Source organism: Puma concolor, chromosome B3 (assembly GCF_028749965.1).
Source record: "Puma concolor isolate L17-30 chromosome B3, mPumCon1.1.hap2, whole genome shotgun sequence".
Taxonomy (NCBI): domain Eukaryota; kingdom Metazoa; phylum Chordata; class Mammalia; order Carnivora; family Felidae; genus Puma; species Puma concolor.
This window is the reverse complement of record NC_141672.1, coordinates 116,662,086-116,685,859: the sequence shown is the minus strand read 5'-3', so window position 1 is coordinate 116,685,859 and position 23,774 is coordinate 116,662,086. Positions and strand designations below refer to the sequence as shown.

The window sequence follows — 23,774 nt, the reverse complement described above, 5'->3', positions numbered from 1 at the left end:
GGATGACCACTTTTGCCACTGTTATTCAACATAGCATTAGAAGTCTTAGCCTCAGCAATCAGACAACACAAAGAAATAAAAGACATCCAAATCGGCCAGGAGGAGGTCAAACTTTCACTCTCTGCAGATGACAGGATACTCTATATGGAAAATCCAAAAGATTCCACCAAAAAACTACTAGAACTGATCCATTAATTCAGCAAAGTGGCAAGACATAAAATCAATGCACAGAAATCGGTTGCATTTCTATACACCAACAATGAAGCAACAGAAAGAGAAATCAAGGAGTTGATCCCATTTACAATTGCACCAAAAACCTTAAAATACCTAGGAATAAATCTAACCAAAGAGGTGAAAAATCTATACACTGAAAACTATAGAAAGCTTATGAAAGAAATTGAAGAAGACACAAAAAAAGGAAAAATATTCCACGTTCCTGGGTAGGAAGAACAAATATTGTTAAGACATCAATACTACCCAAAGCAATCTACATATTCAATGCAATACGTATCAAAATAACACTAGCATTCTTCACAGAGCTAGAACAAACAATCCTAAAATTTGTATGGAACCACAAAAGACCCCGAATAGCCAAAGCAATCTTGAAAAAGAAAACCAAAGCAGGAAGCATCACAATCCCAGACTTCAAGCTGTATTACAAAGCTGTAATCATCAAGACAGTATGGTACTGGCACAAGAACAGACACTCGATCAACGTGACAGAATAGAGAACTCAGAAATGGACCCACAAACGTATGGCCAACTAACCTTTGACAAAGCAGGAAAAAATATCCAATGGAACAAAGACAGTCTCTTCAGCAAGTGGTGCTGGGAAAACTGGACAGTGACATGCAGAAAAATGAACCTGGGCCACTTTCTTACACCATACACACAAAAAAATTCAAAATGGATGAAAGACCTAAATGTAAGACAGGAAGCCATCAAAATCCTCGAGGAGAAAGCAGGCAAAAATCTCTTTGACCTTGGCTACAGCAACTTGTTACTCAACATGTCCCTGGAGGCAAGAGAAACAAAAGCAAAAATGAACTACTGGGACCTCATCAAAATAAAAAGCTTCTGCACAGCGAAGGAAACAATTAGCAAAACCAATAAGCCAACCAATAATGGAATGGGAGAAGATATTTGCAAATGACATATCAGATAAAGGGTTAGTATCCAAAACTCTATAAAGAACTTATCAAACTCAATACCCAAAAAACAAATAATCCAGTGAAGAAATGAGCAAAAGACATGAATAGACACTTCTCCAAAGAAGACATCCAGATGGCCAACCAAAACATGAAAAAATGCTCAACATTACTCATCATCAGGGAAAAACAAATCAAAACCACAATGAGGTACTACCTTATACCTGCCAGAATGGTTAACATTAACAACTCAGGCAACAACAGATGTTGGCGAGGATGAGGAGAAAGAGGATCTCTTTTGCACTGCTGGTAGGAATGCAAGCTGGTGCAGCCACTCTGGAAAATAGTATGGAGGTTCCTCAAAAAATTAAAAATAGAACCACCCTACAACCCAGCAATTGCACTAATAGGTATTTATCCAAGGGATACAGGTATGCTGTTTCTAAGGGGCCCATGCACCCCAATGCTTATAGCAGCACTATCAATAGCCAAACTATGGAAAGAGCCCAAATGTCCATCAATGGATGAATGGATAAAGAAGACGTGGTATATATACATATATGTATATACAATGGAGTACCACTCAGCAATCAAAAAAAAGAATGAAATCTTGCCATTTGCAACTACGTGGATGGAACTAGAGGGTATTATGCTAAGCGAAATTAGTCAGAGAAAGACAAATATCACATGACTTCACTCATATGAGGACTTTAAGATACAAAACAGATGAACACAAGGGAAGGGAAACAAAAATAATATAAAAACAGGGAGGGGGACAAAAACATAAAAGACTCTTAAATATGGAGAGCAAACAGAGGGTTGCTGGAGGGGTTGTGGGCAGGGGGATGGGCTAAATGGGCAAGGGGCATTAAGGAATCTACTCCTGAAATCATTGTTGCACTATATGCTAACTTGGATGTAAGTTAAAATAAAAAATTAAATAAAAAATTAAATGAAGAAAAAAACCAGAATGAGAAAAATAAATAAAAGAAGAATCTAAAATTTCAAGAAAAAGTGTTTATATTTTTGAGAGAGAGAGAGAGAGAGACAGAAAGACAGACAGAGCACGAGCAGGGGAGGGGTAGAGAGAGAGGGAGACATAGAATCCGAAGTAGGCTCCAGGCTCTGAGCTGTCAGCACAGATCCCAATGAAGGGCTCGAACCCACGAAATAGGAGATCATGACTTGAGCCGAAGTTGGACGCTTAACCGACTGAGCCACCCAGGCACCCCACATTTTAAATATAAAAACATGAACAGGTTAAAAACAAAAGAGTGGGGAAAATATAATATCATGCGAATACTAGTCAAAAGAAAATTGAAGTATCTATATTAACCTTAGGCAAGAGTGTCAAAAAGTATAGAGAAGGTCATTTCATTTTTATTGATAAAGGAGTAGGTTAATCAAGAGACATAATTATCCTAAACATTTGTGTCTCCAATAACAAAGCTTAAAAATACATGATGCAATAATTGATAGAACTGTAGGGGGATACAGACAAATCCACAATTACATTCAGAGATGTCAATACCCCTCTCTCAAAAATTGATAGAACAAGTACATAGAAAATCAGCAAATGTATATAGTAGACTTGAACAACACTATCATCCAACATAACCCAATTGATATTTATAGAATACTTCACCCAATACCAGCAAAAATACACATTCTTCTCAAGTGTACAGAAAGCATTTACCAAGACAGACAAAATTCTGGGCCATAAAACAAGTCTTGGTGAATTTATAAGTATGTTCTCTGAGCACAATTAAACTAGAAATCAATAACAGAAAAATCTCTGAAAAAAATCCCAAAATATTTTGAAACTACGTAGTATATTTCTAAATAACGCATGAGCAAATAAGAAATTAAAAGGGAAATTAGGAAGTATTTTGAAATGAATGTAATTCACCATTTTAACAAACTCAAAAAGAAAAACCATATGATCGGGGCGCCTGGGTGGCTCAGTCGGTTAAGCGTCCGACTTCAGCTCAGGTCACGATCTCGCAGTCTGTGAGTTCGAGCCCCGCGTCGGGCTCTGGGCTGATGGCACAGAGCCTGGAGCCTGCTTCCGATTCTGTGTCTCCCTCTCTCTCTGACCCTCCCCCATTCATGCTCTGTCTCTGTCTCAAAAATAAATAAAAACGTTAAAAAAAAAAATTGTAAAAAAAAAAAAACAAAAAAAAACAAACCATATGATCACCTCAATAATGACAGAATACAGAAAAGGCATCTGACAAAATCTAACATCCATTCCTGATTTAAAAACTCAGCAAACCAGGTATAGAAGGAATTTCCTAGAGCTGACAAAGTGCATCTATGAAAAACCTACAGTTAACATCGTACTTAAGAGTGAAAGACTAAAGGCTTTCTCTCTAAGATAAAGAACAAGACAAACAACATTAGCTCTCACTACTCCTATTCAACACTGTCCTGGAGGTTCTAACAATTGCAATCAGGCAAGAAAAAGAAATAAAACACCCAGACTGTAAAGAAAGAAGTAAAACTGTCTTAATTCACAAACAACAGGATCACTTATGTAGAAAGTCCAATTGATTTTCCTAGAATAAATGAATTCTAGAAAGGTTACAGGATACAAGAGCAATAAAGGAAAACTAAATGTATACAAACTAGTAAAGAACAATTAGAACTTGAAATTTTAGGGGCACTTGTGTGGCTCAGTCAGTTAAGTGCCCAGCTCTTGATTTTGGCTCAGGTCATGATCTCACGGTTCATGGATTTGAGCCCCATGCTAGACTCCATGCTGACAGCATGGAGCCTACTTGGGATGTTCTCTTTGCCCCTCCTGCACATGCGCACACACACTCTCTCTCTCAAAATAAATAAACTGTAACAAAAAAGGATTTGAAATTTTAAAAATATCAACATTTATCACAGCATCAAAAATATGAAATACTTAGGGATAAATATGAGGAAAAGTGAAAGACCTGCACACTGAAAATTGACAGAAATTTAAGAACATGTAAATCTATGGAGTGAGACATTTTGTTCACGGATAGGAACATCTAGTATTGGTACAATGCTGAGGCAGGCAGAATAATGGCCCCTCAAAGATTTCCATGTCTTAATCTCTAGAACCTATGATTATGCTTTCTTATGTGGCAAAGGAGACTCCGCAGAGGCAATTCAAGTTAAGGATCTTGAGATGAGAGAGCGCCTGGATTGTCCAGGGGGGCCCAATATAATCACAAGAGTTCTTATAAAGGAAAGAGGAGGCAGAAGAGTCAGAGAAGGAAATGTGATTGATGGCTTTGGAAGATGGAAGGTAGTACAAGGCAAGGAATTCAGGTAGCCACTAGAGGCTGGAACAGGAAAGAAAAAGATTCTCCCCTAGAGCCTCCAGAAAGAATGCAGCCTGCCGACACCTTGATTTTAGCCCCATAAGACCTATTTTGACCACGAGAACTATAAAAGAATAAGTTTGAGTTATCATAAGCCACTAAGTTTGTGGCAATTTTTTATAGCAGTAATAAAAATTCTAAACTCTTCTGTAGAGATTAAAAACACCATATATCAAGCATTTCACTAGGTTAACATTAACAAAGTACTATCCACTATACACCAATTTCTTTTATAACTATTTAGGAAAGAAAAAAAAAAAAAACATGGCAAGGAATGTCCCTGACCTTGAGCTTCATTCATTCATTTGTTCATTCAACAAATATTTATTGACCACCTACTAGATGTCAAGCGTGTTTTTTTTTTTTTTTTTTTGAAAGATGTGATACATCACTGAACAAAATATTAGTTGGCCTCATGGAGCTAATGTGGGATGGGATGCTGGGCAAGGGTAGAGACTACAATAAACAAGTATAATTAGTGGCACTCTAAGGGTGGGATGTTGAGAGCAGTCAATCCTGGTTCAGGCAATAAGGGAATGCTTTGTCAAGAATTTATAAACAATAGTCAAACTGACTAACAAGCACTCTGCTTTTTACTACCACCACATGCCCACAATTCTAATCAATGTCACTGAGAAAATACCCTCTGAAAAGAGTCTTTTGTTGGTCTTAGTTCCAAACAACTGCTACAATTACTGCTTAGTTTAAATAACACATATGTAAGCTTCAAATTATCATATTGTTATTCTTTAATAAACTTGGTCTTTTACGCATCCATTTGGAAAACTCCCAGTTATAACGTTGGCCCACTTAAATGCAGACTTAACCACATACATTTGTTTCAAGAATAGCTCACAAAGATTTGAAATACTTCAAGCTTGTTTAATGCAAAGTTCTTGTCTCCAACTCTTTCTTAGGATGCAGTTTACTTCAAACCTGTGGTACTATGTCCTTCTGCATTTAAACTAGATTCAAAATAAACAATGATAGCACACTGATTGTAAAGACAAAAAAAACGGATTTAAGTTACTCAAAATCTGGGACCTCTTGGTATTTAGATTTGTGTTTAATTATAAGTGCAACTGACAAGATGGAACATTTTGTTGAAGTGTAAATTTTAGCTCACACTAAAAGTATTTTACTAAATTTTAATAATAACTTTAACATTTTAAATTATTAAATGTTTCCAAACTAAAGAACAAAAAGGAGAACAAAACAGCAATTTTATCATTAGTTGCTTAGATTGTACCATTGGAGATTCAGGTTTTTTAATCATTTGTTAGTTTGTGGGTGATTAATTACATAAAGTATCAGCCTCTAACAAAAGAATCAAAGTTCAGTTAACAAGATGTAAAAACAATTAGCTAAGGAGTTATGCTTTTTTCCTGTCTTATACTATAATGTGTATTTCCCTTTTTTCATTGATTTTACTGCCATGAGTATAATAATGAAGCTCAATAGAAAAATTTACTATCTACAAAATAAATGAACAATTTCATTTGTGAAAATTTTATGAAAATAATGTCATCATTTAGGGGAGTGGAGTGTTAAAAAATTATCCACTCCAGGGGCACCTGGGTGGCTCAGTCTGTTAAGCATCCGACTTCAGCTCAGGTCATGATCCCATGGTTCATGGGTTTGAGCCCCGCATCGGGCTCTGGGCTGACAGCTCAGAGCCGGGAACCTGCTTCAGATTCTGTGTCTTCTTCTCTCTCTACCCCCTCTCCCACTTGTGCTCTGTCCTCTCTCAAAAATAAATAAACATTTAAAAAAAAAGTTATCCACTCCAAGGGCGCCTGGGTGGTTCAGTCAGTTAAGCGTCTAACTTCAGCTCAGGTCATGATCTCGTGGTTCATGAGTTTAAGCCCCACCTCAGGCTCTGTGATGACAGCTCAGAGCCTGGAGTCTGCTTCAGATTCTGTGTCTCCCTCTCTATCTGCCCCTCCCCTGCTCGTGCTCAGTGTCTGTCTGTCTGTCTCTCTCCCTCTCTCTCTCAAAAATAAATAAAAAATGTTAAAAAAAAATTATCCACTCTGGGTGTCAAATGCTCTAGGCACATCACTTAACATAATAAATAAATAAATATATCAGAAAGTGCTAGGAGGTAGGGAAATAGTAAAGCAGGGTCAAGAGAATAGGAGTGTAAAGACAGGGCATGAAAGTTGCAATATAAATATGTGGTCACAGTAAGCATCATGAGAAGGTGAGGCTTGAGCAAAGACTTGAAGGCATGAGAGGGTTACACAAATATCTGGGTATATAATACTATTTTTCAAATATTTGTTGCAATCCTTCATCTAAAAGATCTTAAAAGTATGCTCATACATTCTGAAATTGTCTAATTAGAAGTTTCTAAGGAGTTAGGAAAAATGGTAGCTTGCATCCTTACAGTCTTTCCTTCCCAAATCCAAACCAAATACCAATTACCTTTCCTTGAGCAGGTATTAATTTTTTTAACGTTTATTTATTATTGAGAAACAGAGAGAGAAAGACAAAGCATGAGCAGAGGAGGGGCAGACAGAGGAAGAGCAACAGAATCCAAAGCAGGCTCCAGGCTCTGCCCGGCTCAGGGCTCAAACCCACAAACCACGAGATCATGACCTGAGCCAAAATCAGACACTTAACTAACTGAGCCACCCAGGCACCCCACCTTGAGCAGTTATTAAAAATCAGCATCCAGGGGTGCCTGGGTGGCTCAGTTGGTTAAGCATCCAACTCTTCTTGGTTTTGGCTAGGGTCATGATCTCATTGTTGGTGAGTCTGAACTCCACATCAGGCTCCATGCTGACAGTACAGAACCTGCTTGGGATATTCTCTCTCCCCTCTCCCCTCCCCCACTCACATGTGTGTGCATACACTCTCTGTCTCTCTCAAAATAAGTAAATAAACATTTTTAAAGAAAGAAAGAAAGAAAGAAAGAAAGAAAGAAAGAAAGAAAGAAAGAAAGAAAAGAAGGAAGGAAGGAAAGAAGGAAGGAAAAAGAAAGAAAAAGAAAGAAAGAAAAGTCAGCATCCAGGGGCACCTGGGTGGCTCAGTCAGTTAAGTGTCGGATTGTCGGGACTCTTGATTTCAGCTCGGGTCACAATCTCATGATTTGTGAGATCCAGCCTGTGTCTGGCTCTGTACCAATAGCACAGAGCCTGCTTGAGATGCTCTCTCCTTCTCCTTCTCTCTGCCCCTCCCCTGCTCATTTGCATGTGCACATGTGTGCACACTTTCTCTCTCTCTCTAAAAAAAAAAATAAATAAAACAAAAACTGGTCCCTTATCTTTTATTTTTTAAAAAAAAATTTTTTTTTAACGTTTATTTATTTTTGAGACAGAGAGAGACAGAGAATGAACAGGGGAGGGGCAGAGAGAGAGGGAGACACAGAATCTGAAACAGGCTCTAGGCTCTGAGCTGTCAGCACAGAGCCCGACGCAGGGCTTGAACTCACGGACCATGAGATCATGACCTGAGCCAAAGTCGGATGCTTAACCGACCAAGCCACCCAGGCGCCCCTGGTCCCTTATCTTTTAGAGGTAATTGAAATAATCGATGAAATGGTATGCTGTCTGAGATTTCCTTCAAAATAACACAATGGACACAGGATATAGATGAAACCAATTGGTCATGAGTTGATAACCATTGAAGCTGGTGATACATACATGTGAGTTTACTATACTCTTTTATCTATCTTTGATTATGTTTGAATTTCTTTATAACAAAAAGTTTTATAAAAGCCTTCCATTTTCTTTGTTGAATAGGTAGAATTATGGTTAAGGAAAGCATTTAGCTTACTACAAAGCACAGGAATACTACATGCAGTGTCCTAACTCTACAAATTCCAAATATCATAATGCCTAGTATAATCCAGGCATCTGAGAAAAGAAATTACTTATTTCTGGTTCTTGGGAAATATTTTTAATGAATGATGATTTAGCATTTTACTGAAATGTTCACATTAGCACAATATGGAAAGCTCAAAGAAAAATGTTATCTCTAATGACCAAGTCATCAGAGAAAAAGACATTAATTTTAATTTGTCAGAGAGAACATTTATCCTGTTCACATCTTCTCTTCTTTTTAGTTTCTAACCTAAATGTGGCTTAAGATTTAGGTCATCAAGGGGCGCCTGGGTGGCGCAGTCGGTTAAGCGTCCGACTTCAGCCAGGTCACGATCTCGCGGTCCGTGAGTTCGAGCCCCGCGTCGGGCTCTGGGCTGATGGCTCAGAGCCTGGAGCCTGTTTCCGATTCTGTGTCTCCCTCTCTCTCTGCCCCTCCCCCGTTCATGCTCTGTCTCTCTCTGTCGCAAAAATAAATAAACGTTGAAAAAAAAAAAATTTAAAAAAAAAGATTTAGGTCATCAAAAAAAGTATGCACGGTATTGGCACAAAAACAGACACATAGACCAATGGAACAGAATGGAGAACCTAGAAATAAACCCATGCATATACAGTCAAGTAATATTTGACAAGGGATCCAAGAATACTCAATGGAGAAAAGACAGTTTCTTCAATAAACGGTGCTGGGAAAACTGGATATTCACATGCAAAAAAAATGAAACTAGTACCCCATCTTGCATCACTCACAAAAATTAACTCAAAAGGGATTGAAAACTTAACTGTAGGACCTGAAACCATAAAACTTCTAGAAGAAAACACAGGGAAACAGCTCTTTGACACTGGTCTAGGTAATGATTTTTTTGGATATGACAACTAAAGCACAAGAAACAAAAGCAAAAATAAACAAGTAGACTACATCAAACTAACAAGTTTCTGCATAAAAAAAGAAACGATTAACAAAATGAAAAGACAACCGGGGCGCCTGGGTGGCGCAGTCGGTTAAGCGTCCGACTTCAGCCAGGTCACGATCTCGCGGTCCGTGAGTTCGAGCCCCGCGTCGGGCTCTGGGCTGATGGCTCAGAGCCTGGAGCCTGTTTCCGATTCTGTGTCTCCCTCTCTCTCTGCCCTTCCCCCGTTCATGCTCTGTCTCTCTCTGTCCCAAAAATAAATAAACGTTGAAAAAAAAATTTTTTTAAAAAAAAGAAAAGACAACCAATGGATAAGGCAAAATATTTGCAAACCACATATCTAACAAAGGGTTAACATCCAAAATATACAAGCAGCTCATATAACTCAATAGCAAAAAAGCACATAATCCAATTTTTAAATGCGCAAAGGACCTGAAAAGACATTTTCCTAAAGATGTTCAAAAGGTACATGATATCGGGCTCAATATCACTAACCATCAGGGAAATATAAATCAAAACCACAATATGTTATCACCTCAGATGTGTTAGAATGGCTATTATAAAAAAGACATGAGATAACAAGTGCTGGCAAGGATATGGAAAAAAGGAAACCCTTGTACACTGTTGGTGGGAATGTAAATTCATATAACTATGAAGGAGAACAGTATAGAGGTTCCTCAAAAAAAAAAAAAAAACACATTAAAAGAACTACCACATCATCTAGCAAATCCACTTCTGGGTATATATCTGAAGAAAATGAAATCACTACCTTAAGGAGATATCTGCACCTCCATGTTTACTGCACCATTATTTACAATAGCCAAGACATGAAAACAATCTAAGGGTCAAGAGACAGATAAAAGGATAAAGATAATTTGAGACTTATACATACACAATGAAGTATTATTCAGCCATGAAAAAGAAGGAAATCCTGCCATTTGAAACAATATGGATGAAATTTGAGGGCATTATGCTAAGTAAAATAAGCCAGACACAGAAGGATAAATACTGCATGACCTTACCTACATGTGAAATCTAAAAAAAAAAGCCAAACTCATAGAAACAGAAAACAGATTGGTGGAGAATAGAGGCGGGCAAAATAGGTGAAAGTGGTCAAAAGGTACAGGCTTCCACTTATAAGTTCTGGGGATACAATATACAACGTGATGACTATAGCTAACAACACTGGATTATATATTTGAAAACTGCTGGGGGTAGATCTTAAAACTTCTCATCACAAGGAAAAAAATGTATAACTATGTAAGGTTACAGATGTTAACTAAACTTACTGTGGTAATCATTTCACAATATTTACATATTTCAAATCATTATGTTGTGTATCAAAAACTTAACGTTATATGTCAATTATATCTCAATAAAACTGTGGGGGGAGGTTTACATCAACCTGACCTCTGTCTATTGTGGTGTTTTGACATCAATACAATAGGATGCACTAAGATATAGAGCCTATCTATTACAAGCTCGTTTTTCAGGCACAGTTTATACATTGGTTAAATCGGATACATGCATATTTTTATATTCTATATTTTATATGCATGTATTTGTGCAAGACTGCACTATAACACTAAAGTTAAAAAGAAAACAGTTAAAAGAAATATATGAAAATATAGAAAAATATTTCAAATATACTTAGATGAAAGGTTAAAACAGCATTACTCTTCAGATGTGACAAATTATGTACTTGATTAAGGGTTGTTTTTTTTTTTTTTCCTGATTTTGAGGCCCCTCAGAAAGTGTCACAGTTGTATATATTGGCCCTAAGGAATTTATGCATTACAAAATATGAAAAACATGCAAAACTGCTAAGTAGGCTATCAGCTGCTTCCCTCTTGGTAGCTAAAGTGCCTCATAAATTATTTCAACAAACTAGTAGAGTATATATGCTAATAAAAGTGATCCTGCTACATACCCATTACCAAACTATAAAATTCAGTGTTTTTGCTGTTTCATAGAAATGCTAAGTGTTAATAGTAACAATTACAACAGCATAACACCCAGAGCAAAAACAAACAAACAAACAAGTAATGATACATACCTATTGCCACACAGCAATTATGCACTAAATAACAGGGTTGTTTTTTTTTTTTTTTGGTTATTGCTATTGTTATTAGAAAATGCCTTTGAGTTCCAACCAGGGAACCTAGGAATAAGCCTTCATTTTTTAGCAGTCTCCAGATTCAGAAGAGAAGAGTGTGTGGCAGACTTCTAGCTATTCTCTAATATCCATTTTCCTTTCTACATGGTAATAGAACTGCTGGGTTTTAGCTGGACACATGATCTTGTGGAATACAGACTACATATGCCAGCTGCCCATGCAGTTACGATGGCCTCAGGTCCAAGTCCTGGCCACTGTGCTGTAGGAGGTAGTATCATGTGGCAGCTTATGGGAAATCTTCCTTAAGAGACAGCATGTGTATAGGGGCGCCTGGGTGGTGCAGTCGGTTAAGCGTCCGACTTCAGCCAGGTCACGATCTCGCGGTCCGTGAGTTCGAGCCCCGCGTCAGGCTCTGGGCTGATGGCTCAGAGCCTGGAGCCTGTTTCCGATTCTGTGTCTCCCTCTCTCTCTGCCCCTCCCCCGTTCATGCTCTGTCTCTCTCTGTCCCAAAAATAAATAAATGTTGAAAAAAAAAATTAAAAAAAAAAATTTTTTTTTAAATAAAAAAAAAGAGACAGCATGTATATATCCTTTAACTTCTTGATCCCTTTCTCCACCAAGCTGTCTGGAGTATCAATTCTATCTTGGACTATTTGACCATGGCCACATGGGGCAGAGGAACAAAACAGGCTCCTCAGTTCCTAACACTGTGGAGTGTCATACCAGCCCTGAACTTTTATGTGGAGAATAATAAACTTTCATCTCATTTAATCCACTGTTATTTTATATTTTGTTACTCAGAGTCAATATCAATTCTAATTAATACAAAACATAACTGTTAACTCTTTAAAAAAAGCAAGCTGCATGAAAGAATAATAACTCTCAATGATATTCCTACTTCTACATTAAGAGAAAATACCAATGTAGGAAGCAGCAGTGTACAACAGAATGAGGACTGGCTTGTATTAAGACTTGAGTTTTAGAACGAATTCTTCTACTTCCTACGTAAAACCTCTGGCAAGCCATTTAACCTGGGCAGGCCTCAACTTCTTCTATAAAATGGTAGTAAGACAGATCTAAAAAGTTGTGAGAATTGGAAGAGGTTTACGAAAATACTCTACAAATTGTAAACAGCTATATAGTATCAATTACTTTGTCAGTTATTCCTTCTTCCCCACCCTTCCTTCAGAATTGGAGCATGAGAATGGATTGCAGTACATAAACATAACCTGAAGCATCACCCCCAGAGACTGGTTCGTTAGGTCTAGCACAGGAACCACAAAACTGCATTTTCAGCACGTACCCCAAGACACTGTTGAAAGCAATGTGCCCGTTACACCTTGAGAAACACTGCTCTATGATCAGGCGCTACCCATCCTTGTTATCCTGTGCTTGATGCTCTGTTATTTTAAGAGCGTGAAGAGGGGCGCCTGGGTGGCTTAGTCTGTTAAGCATCTGACTTCAACTTCGGATCAGGTCATATCTCACAGCTCATGGGTTCGGGCCCCACTCAGGCTCTCTGCTGTCTGTGTTGGGGCCTGCTTTAGATCTTCCGTCTCCCTCTCTCTCTGTCCCTCCCCCACTGGCATGTACTCTCTCTCTCAAAAATAAATAAACACTAAAAAAAAAAAAAAAAGATCATGATGAAACATAAGGACAGCTCCATAGCCTCTCCAGTGCCTCACTAAATGCTAAGTATCCAGTAGATAATTTAATAATATTTTGTTGAATTGATGAACTGACGTGGAGAATGACAAAGTGGAACCAAATCAAATGACCCACAATTTCTGGCCAACAAAATAACAGGGACCGAATTTACCTTCCTGCCTGAAACAACTAAAAAAAACAGGGCAAATTAGAGGACACAACAGTTTTCAAGACACTGGATATTAGGTAATAAAAAACATGATTCCTGAGAAATAACAGGAAACAAAGGGGAGCCTTACAACTGCCTGGAGAAAGTTTCCAGGCCAAAGTAGAAAGATGAGGAGCCCAGGCAGAACCAGGTGAGGTGTTCCTGAGTTGAGGGAATAGAGCTGTGAGTGCAGGAAGGACAGTGTGGCTACAGTTCACAGGACAGAATACCAGAGAAAGAACTCCCAATGCCTGCAGAGACTCAACTCTTCAGCATGTATGTGTGTGTGTGAGGCTGGGCAAAAAAACACCTGAAAGGATTTAAGAGAACAATCCAGAGACCTCACATAGGGCAGGGGATAGTGCCTGTTCTCATCAGCTCAGGTGAAAACCCTCATAATTTCTCATTGGGTAGGATAGTCCGAAGAGTTTTGCCTCAGGTGTGAGGAAAAAATTAGCCCTAGATCAAATGCTGCTCTGGTCCCACCTGACAAAGCTTTAAAGCAAGACCTGAAAGGATCAAACTGTTTCCAGATAACTTATCCCAGAAAAGTCAAGAATATTTATAGGAATACAAAAATATCCTGCATCCAACAGGGTAAAATTCACAACATCAAGCATCCAATCAAAAATTACCAGTCATGTAAAGAAGAACTACTACTTTGCTATTTTAAAAATAGTTTTCTTGGGGTTTTACTGAATCTTAAATTTTCCTTAAAAAAAAAAAAAACTGTCATTTTTATCATTTTCACCCTGTGTGTTAATCTCAAAAATCCCTCATCTACATAATTGAACTGTTATTCCCCATATGAAATATTAACTCTTCAAAGACAAACAGCATAGTGGTTAAAAGCACAAGCTTTGGAGGCAGAAAAACCAGACTCTGAATAAACTCTTATCTCTGTTCCTGGGCAAGCCACTGAACCTCTCTGAATTTTGGCTTACTTATCTATAAAATGGTATGATAATATTTGCTTCATAGGGCTTCTATAAGAAATATACCAAAGTAAACACTGAATAAACAGTAGCTATCATGTCATAATTATCACATCATCATAAGGAAAATTTAGAAAAATTAGCATACAAACATTTACTGAGGAACTATCACATGCTAGTTAGTATCTAGGCACTAGGAATACAATGGAAAAAAAAAAAAAGGCCACTATAGAGAGGACCCGAAGTATATTTTATGTTGAATCCGCATTTCGTAGTTCATCTCAAGTACAAACTTCATATTCTGTTTCTTAATTTCTAAGTAGGGCAATTATTTTAAGTTCCTCCTATAAAAATTAAAGGTTGATTTTTTTTCCCTTTGAAAGGGAAAAAAATAAGAAATTGTCAGGTTCAACCAATTAGGGCATGTCTAAGAAATCCTGAAATCTGAAAAACGTGATAAAACTTTAATTTAAAAGGAACCTACAATTAACACCACCTTTCAAAATTATTCTGAAATTAGTATAACAAATTATATTCAGATGTAAAATACACAAAATAGACCAATCTGTTATTGTGATAATCTTTTCAGAAAGGTTTGGGCTAACAAATGTAAGGATTTAAAATCAAGTTCAATGGGGCGCCTGGGTGGCTTGGTTGGTTGAGTGTCTGACTTCGGCTCAGGTCATGATCTCACAGTCCGTGAGTTCGAGCCCCGCGTTGGGCTCTGTGCTGACAGCTCAGAGCCTGGAGCCTGTTTCAGATTCTGTGTCTCCCTCTCTCTCTGCCCCTCCCCTGTTCATTCTCTGTCTCTCTCTGTCTCAAAAATAAATAAACGTTAAAAAAAATTTTTTTTTTAATTTTAAAAATAAAAAAATAAAATAAAATCAAGTTCAAGTTTGTATTTCATTTGCTCATTCCACTTAAATGACAGATGGCTTAAATATTAACCCTATTAACAAAACATCTGCACTTTCATTACGAATCTACTTGCCTTACTTCATAACTCCATAAATTCATTTTATTAATTTTACTGTATGGTTGCCCATTTCATTCAAGGTCTTCTAAACCCTTGCCTCTCCAAGTGTGGTTCTATAACCAGAGCATCAGCATCACCTGGAAACTTGTTAGAACTACAGAATTTTATTCTGCATACCAGACCTACTGAGTCAAATGTGCATTAAAAAAGAATCCCCAAGTGAGTTCTTTTTTTTTTTTTTAATGTTTATTTATTTTTGAGAGACAGAGAGAGAGCACGAGTGGGGAAGGAGCAGAGACAGAAGGAGATACAGAATCCAAACCAGGCTCCAGGCTCTTAGCTGTCAGCACAGAGCCCGATATGGGGCTGGAATCCATGAACCCTGAATGACCTGAAGTTGGATGCTTAACCGACTGAGCCACCTAGGCACCCCCTCCCCCAAGTGATTTTATGCACAATGAAACCTGAATAGCAAAGTTTTAAATTCTTGATCTTTTTCCATACTTTTTTTTTTTTTAACAGTATTACAAAAAGTTTATTTGCTTCCAAACACTGATTGACTTATCTCCAGATAGTAACTCTTCATCAAGAATAATTCAATTCAGGGGCGCCTGGATGGCTCAGTCGGTTGAGCGACTGACTCTTGGTTTCAGCTCAGGTCATGATCTCACGGTCTGGTTTGTGAGTTCGAGCCGCATGGGGCTCTGTGCTGACAGTGCAGAGCCTGCTTGGGATTCTCTCTCTCCCCCTTCTCTGCCCTGCCCACCCTCAAAATTTAAAAAAAAAATTTTTTTTTAAAGAATATTTAATTCAGACAAATAAATCCAATTGATATACATATATTAGATGTTCTCTATATAATATTTATGTCTCAGACTTGACCTCCCCTCTCAACCATGATTTCAAGTCTTAGAAGACTTGCTGTACTATCCATATTTTCTCAAGTCAACATTTTTGTGAGCATTAGCATGTGGCCACTGTGACAAAATCTTCTGTGTAATTAAACAACTATATAGAACAATACCAGATCAGTTCCCCCCATAATTTCAGAAAAAAATGAAAAATTCAAAATAATTTCAACCAAGGTTGAACTTGAAAGTTCCCTAGGGGGGGAAAAAAAAGAAAGTTCCCTAGGGAAAAGACGACCAGAATGATTCTATCCTCCACAATAATATATTTTTATGCTTTACCTAACACATATTTTTTACTGCAGGTACCACATAGTTTTAAAATAAGAAATTCACATGGGACTTAGTACAGTTCTTTAGATGGCTCATCTTTTATTATTACTATTACACAATAGTCACAGTGCACATAAAATAGAACAAATCTTGTTTTCTCTTTCGCTTTTCCAAAAAGAAAAATGACAGACCTAGGCTGAAACTGATCACAGCAGGTAGGATGCTTCAGCACAGATTCAAAGGAAGGTACAAATGTTCAGTTTTCAAAAGCACTGCAAAAGCCAACTTCATCTCTTGTCACTGGAGCTGTGGCTTTATGCCAAACATTTGAGAACTGTTGAAAAGTGCCATTCCTCATAAGCAATTATGAAGAGCTTTGCAAAAAGAAGGGGAAAAATAACTGCAATAACAATGAACTCCTTACAATAGCCAAATGTCCATGGCCTCTGGGCTGCAGAATAAGAATCCAAGAGTTACCCATGTACATCTGAGCCAACGCACCCAACACGGATGCCTTGGGAGAAAGAGTTTGAAGGGGTGTTTAGAGAAGGTGTGAAGGAATGTTATGGGCAATCTCAGAAATTAAATATGTCCTCAAACATGCCCAGGTTTTTTATAAGACACAATTATAGATCAGTCATCCTTCTATTTAACTTTACTCATGCCTTTTTGCATTTGCAGACTATATAATTTTCCAGAATATAGACAGCATTCTACAAGAGTACAACTAAGTATTGAACTCCCTTTTTATGGCCCTAGATATATTGATTTCAAGCTTTAAGTAGTGTCCCTAGCTATAATATTCAAAAATTTGGCGAACAATTCATTATGCCCCATCTCTACTCTCATCCACAGCCAAGTCTCTCAGAAGAATGATCTAGGAATGTTAGCTCCATTCCCTCACCTACCTGTCACTCTTCAACCCACTGCATCTGGTTTGCACCACTTCACCCCACTGAAACTTCTCTTAGTAAAGACCATAAGGACCTTCATGTTGCTAAATCCAACAGACATCCCTTTGTTATCATTTTTCTCTACTTTGCAGCATCATTCAACAAAGTTCACTGTTCTCTCCCTCTTAAAACAACTTTCTGTAGCTTTGATAGACCTGCTTTCTCCTGGGTGCCTCCCAACCCCCTGTCCCTTGTCAGTCTTCTTTAGGGACTCTGTCTACTCTACCTGACCTACAAATGTTGGACTATCTTGGGACTTGGTCCTGGAATTTCATGTAATCTCGTAACTATAAATACCATCTTCATGCTGTTGACCCACCTTCAGCCTGATAACATATTTACATCTCCAACCCAGATCTTTCTTCTACACCAGTGTACCCAACTACCGACTCAACATCTCCATATGAATGTTTCATAAACACATTTAAACTCAATACATCCAAAACTGAAGCCTTGGATGTTTCTCTCACTGTTCCTCCTCCAATGTTCTCGATTCCTTTACCATTTACCCAGTTGCTCCTGCTAGAAGCCCAGAAGTCCTTTACTCTCACCACTCCTACCCAATCAAGCTCCAAATCCTATCATTTTGGCCTCCAAAATATAGTTTCAATATGCCATTTCCCCAACCTCACTGTCATCCTCTCCAACACCCCCTCCCACTCTAGTCATCATCACCTGCCTGCTGCAATGGCATTCTAAGTGATCTTCCTGAATCTACTCCTATTCCCCTTCAATTCTGTCTTCAGACTTCGGCCAATGATCTTTCAAATATGAAGATTCTCCTACTTAAAACCCTTCAGTGGCTTCCAGCTTGTTTTAGGATGATGTTCACAAGGCACCTGTATACCTCTCCAGACAATCTCGCCTCATGCTATCATTCCCTTTGTCCTCTAAATACCAGCCTTATTCTTTTCTCCATACATTATACATGCAGAGGTTTTCCAGGTGTAGGGCCTTTGCATTTGCTGCAAACTCTACCTGAAATATCTGTTCTTTTACTCTTTTCCTACCCGTTGCTACCCAAATCACACTACCATACACATGCACAGGCACGATCCAAAACTTCAGGGTCCACAACTAAGTCAAACCAGATCGAAAGGAACTGAATGATTAGCAACGCTTGGCGTTAAAATATACCAAACATACCACCACCACAACAGAAAATAATAATAGCAAACCCTTCTATAAATGTATAACGCACTGATTTAAGTAATGTATATATGTTGACTTATTCATTGCTCACAACAGCCTTATGAAGTGGTTACTATTACTATCTCTATCTTAAGGTAAGTTAAATAAGGTACAGAGGGGATCCATAACTTAACCAAGGTCACAGAAATTCAGTGGCAAAGCAAGGATTGAAATTTAGTCCTTCTTCTGTGGGAGTGCCTGACTGCCTGTAGCGTGACAACTTGGTTACGGACTATTCAACCATTGCTTCCACATAAGGGGTATGGAACCGGTCTAATAATTACAAAGTTATTTGGATAAATACTGTGTCCTCCGCTAGACTGGAAACATAAATGAGGGTAGGGGCCATTTCGATCTTGTTCACTGATGATATATTCCCATCACCCTGAATAAAATCTAACACATAATTGACGCTCAGTAAATAATCTATATTAAATATATGATTACTCCCTTGCATAATTATTTTGAGACTGTATTGGGTCCAAACATGAGATATTACATAGATTTTTTTTTTTGTTAGCTGTAGCCATTCCTGTCAGTCCCGCGGTGTTCCCTCCTCCTGCCTGCATGGCATTCGAGGACTGAATCCTGCGTGGCATCTGGCCACGGTCTACCCTCCCTCCCCCACCTACCCCACAGGAGTGAGCGCCTCGCGGCTTTTCCCTCCCTCAGGCCTCACCTTCCATGTGAGGGAAGAGGCTGTCCCCGGGCCCTGACCAGGACCAGGAGGCTCTCCGGTGCCTGAGGGCATGAAGCGTCCATACCGCTGCAGAGGCCATTGGGTGGCACCTCCTCCCGGGAACGCGAGGCCTGCAGGCTCTTTTCCCGCCTCCGCCATGTTCAGCTTCCCGACGTGCACTGCAGGCGGGCACCTGCCAATCTGCGCAGCCAACCAATCAGGAAGCGAGACGGCCCAAAGCCCACCTCCCCCACTAGTGGAAGCCAATGGACGGGCCCGAAGACTCCTGCATGCTTCTGAGGCTGTGGGCACCTGAACTCTTGTGACCTTCTCCTCTTCCTTGGCAAAGTGGAGAGAGTAACTTCCACCTTGAGGAGGGGCTGGGACTCTAGGAGATAGTAGTTGGCCTCTCCTCTACATCCTTGAGGCCCTCACCTTCCCTCAGGCCGCCCGTGTCACGGTCCAGCCCCTCAGACTGGGACATTTCCGAAAGCTGGCGGACTCCCTGTAACTACGCGCTGAGACTAGGCCCGCTGACTGAGGCTGCGTGGACAAGTATATTTCCCTTACTCACAGCAGCCTTTCAGATGACAGTGCCCCTGCCCACCCCAAACCCATCACAACACAGCATCAATTCCACCTGCCGTTCAGGAAGTAAGGCTATTTTCTCCTCGTTCTGTGGACATACTCCCTCCAGACCCTTAAGTTCTCTCCAAAAGAGAGAAGCAAATAGGTAGCATGCTGCAGGCAATAAAAGATGTGCCTCAATCAAACAGCAGGTGCAACTAAATGACAGGTCTGGGTGATATAGAGTCGTTGACAAAGCACTTCTACATCTGTTATTTCATTTGCCCTCCCAACAACCTTGTGAATTAAGCAAAAAAGAGATTATTGCCCCCCATTGAATAGATGGGAGGCAAAATAAGGCCCTGAGGGTCAAAGCGATTTGCCCAGGGTTACACAACCAGAGCAAAACTGTCGTCTCCACAATCTCTCCCAAGTGTCCACCCCACTTGCCAAGATTTTAGGTAGTCACCGAGTCTGTGTCAAGTCAGAAGCAGAGTATACAGAGGATGGAGACTATGTTAACCAAACCCATAAAATAGAGTTATAATGCAAATAATTTTTTAACATTTATTTATATTTAAGAGAGAGAGAGGGGCGCCTGGGTGGCGCAGTCGGTTAAGCGTCCGACTTCAGCCAGGTCACGATCTCGCGGTCCGTGGGTTCAAGCCCCGCGTCAGGCTCTGGGCTGATGGCTCAGAGCCTGGAGCCTGTTTCCGATTCTGTGTCTCCCTCTCTCTCTGCCCCTCCCCCGTTCATGCTCTGTCTCTCTCTGTCCCAAAAATAAACAAACGTTAAAAAAAAAAAAATTAAGAGAGAGAGAGAGAGAGAGAGAGAGAGAGAGAGCAAGCGGGGGAGGGGCAGAAAGCCAGAGACAGAATCTGAAGCAGGCTCCAGGCTCTGAGTTGTCAGCACAGAGCCTGGTATGATGCTTTAATCTACAAACCCCGAGACAATGACCTGAGCCGAAGTCAGTCGCTCAGCCAACTGAGCCACCCAGGTGCCCGGTGCAAGTAATTTTTTTAATGTTTATTTATTTTTGAGAGAGAGAGACACACACACACACACACACACAAAATCTGAAGCAGTCTCCAGGCTCCAAACTGTCAGCACAGAGCCTGATGTTGGACTCGAACTCACAAACGGTGAGAGATCATGACCTGAGCTGAGGTCGGACACTCAACAGACTGAGCCACCCAGGTGCCCCACATATAATTTTTAAAACTGAATGTCAAAGGGTAGTAAGTGGATAGACAATGGTTGGAGAGGTGGTAACTTATTCATCCTTCAAAGCACCGATTAAATACCCACAGTGTGTCTAGTCACCCTTTGTTTACAGAAATGGTTAAGGCATGCATCTAGCCTTCTAGGACCTCAGCATCTTATAAGAAAGGTGAGAGGTACCCATGATACCTGATAGCTACTGCCACGTGAAAGGTACAAACCATGTTCTCTAAGGATTCAGAGGAAGAATGGCAGTGGCATTTCAGTGTGAACTTGAAGGGTGAGAAATTTTCCCAAGGGAAGACAGAAGAAACTGGAGGGCAAGTTGAGGAGCAAAGTTTCAGGGGTGAAGATAGTGACATAACCAGCTAGAGCGCAAGGTGTTTTAAGGAAGATGAAGCCACAAAGTTGAGTTGGGCCAAAGAGCACTGAACAGCAGCTTAGGAGAGTGAATTTTACTTGGTAGGTGATAAGCAGCTTGGAGCGTGTGTGTAGGGGAGTGACACTGTTATAATGGTGGTCTAAGGCAGGCTAATTTTTGGGGGGCATACAGAATAAATTGCATTCAAGGCAAAGGATATATGTTACTTATCTTTCCATTAGCCAGTAGAGCTTGAAAGGGTCAGATTTCAGAAACTGTTTCTGAAGGTCCTCAAATGACACAGCACTACTGCATTTAATGTAGTAGTGAATAGTTAGAAATTTGGTTGGAATCCCAGTTCCACCACTTGCCAGCTGTGTGACCTTGGGGAAGTCACTTAACCTCTCTGTAAAATAGGGTTAGCAAATACAGGGCCACAGGAAGGATAAAATAAGATCCTATGAGGGAAAATACTTGGTAAGTTACAAAGCAGTACACATGTTGGTGCTTTCTATTTGCAGGGTTAAAGTGACTTTCTGTGGGCTCCCTGTAGGCAGGAGGATGAGAATGGGAGCCTGACATTCGGTCTCAGAGGCACTCACCTTCCAGGTCCAGGGCTGTGGATGCTGTCAGACACCCTTCACAGGAGCAGATGGTGCTCACAGTTGGGACCCTGTCAGTGCCCAAGGACACCCAGGGCCCTGCTGGGTTCCCACCTGCAAGCTCCCTTCCTAGACAATGCACCTGTGCTTGAGCTTCTGGGGCCACCAGTGTCTGCCAAGAACAGATCATGTCTGCAAAGGGAGATATGAGAAAGCCACACCACAATGCACAGAGGCTCTTAAAAACTTATGATATTAACAAATGCGACTCGAGCATTCAAAAGGTCCCAGATGCTGTGCTAGGTGCTGGGGATACAGTAGAGAACAAACCGGGTATGGCTTCTACCCTCCTGAAGCTTACAGTCTAGCAAGAGGGTGGAGGGAGTTGGGGAGGGGGTGCAGAACACTGAGCAAATTACTCCTTATTTTTAATGGTCATTGTATTTTCTTTCTTAAAGATAGATCTATAATATTTATTGAGGTACAATTTTATACAATGAAAGCACAGAGCTTACATGTTCAATTAAGGAAGTTTGGGCACCTACACTCGTATAATCGCCATCCAAAAAAAAGATATAAAACATTTCCAAAAGCCCCAAGTTCTCTTAGGAGTGCCTTGTTCTTGTCAATCTCCAACTCCCAAGAGCAACTGTTGGTCTGTTTTTTATCACTAAGGCTTGGCTTTCCTTTTCCTGGACTTAATATACATGAAATCATACAGAATGTACCCTTTTATATGTGCTTCCTTTGGTCAGCATAAATTTGTCTTTTACCTTCATCCTGTGTTGTTATGTGTATCAGTAATCCATTCCTTTTTAGTGCTAAATAGCATTCTATTGTATGATTGTGTTGTAATTTGTTCTTCACCTGTTGATGGTCATTTGGGTTGTTTTTGGTGCTCTTTTATTTTTTATTATTATTTTTTAACATTTATTTATTTTTGAGAGACAGAGTGAGACAGAGCACGAGTGGGGGAGGGGCAGAGAGAGGGGGGCGTACCCAGAATCCAAAGCAGGCTCCAGGCTCTGGCTGTGAGCACAGAGCCCGACGTGGGGCTAGAACTCGTGGATCACGAGATCATGACCTGAGCCGAAGTCGGCCGCTTAACCGACTGAGCCACCCAGGTGCCCCGTTTTTGGTGTTTTTTTAAAGCTGTTAGGAATATTTTTTGTACCAGTCTTTTTCGGAGATATGTGCTGCCACTTATATTCAATATATGCCTAGGAGTGAAATTGCTGTATTCTAGGGAGATGTATTTTTATCATATACAAAACTGCCAATGAGGGGCGGCCTGGGTGGCTCAGTCAGTTAAGAGTCTGACTCTTGATTTCGGCTCAGGTCATGATTTCACAGTTTCTGAGATCCAGCCGTACATCCAGCTCTGCTGACAGTGCAGAGCCTGCTTGGGATTCTCTCTCCCTCTCTCTCTGCCCCTTCCTCACTCACTCTCTCTCTCTCAAATAATAAATAAGCTAAAAAAAAACTGCCAAAGAGTTTGTGACAGGGGTGCTTATACAATTCACACTCCTTAATAGCAAAATATGAGAGGTCCAGTTGTCCTCGCTGACCTTTGCTATGTCAAGTCCTTTTAGTTCAGCAACTCTAGTGGATATATAGTGACGTCTCATTGTAGTTTTAATTTGCATCTCCCTGATGATAAATAATATTCAGCCCATTTCCAATGGCTTACTGGCCATTTGCATATCTTATTTTATGAAGTGTCTGTTCAAATCATTTGCCGTTATTCATTTGTAAGAGTTCTTTACATAGTCTGGATATAAGTCTTTTGTCGGATATATGTGTTGAAAATATTTTTCCCGTGCTGTGATTTGTCTTTTCATGTTCTTCATAATGTTTTTCAAAGAGCAGAATTATTTAATTCTGAATGGAAACAATTT

At 39.8% G+C, this 23,774-nt stretch overlaps 1 protein-coding gene across 1 annotated transcript in view; it reads right to left on the bottom strand.

Annotated features, from left to right (window-relative positions):
- Window positions 1-19,285, bottom strand: part of REC114 (REC114 meiotic recombination protein) — a 108,060-nt gene extending 88,775 nt beyond the window's left edge. Inside the window, exon 1 of the mRNA XM_025918484.2 lies at window positions 19,126-19,285. Coding sequence (XP_025774269.1) covers window positions 19,126-19,284 — 159 coding nt within the window. The 5' untranslated portion in view covers window position 19,285. The remainder of the gene's footprint in view (window positions 1-19,125) is intronic.
- Between the last annotated feature and the right edge of the window lie 4,489 nt (window positions 19,286-23,774).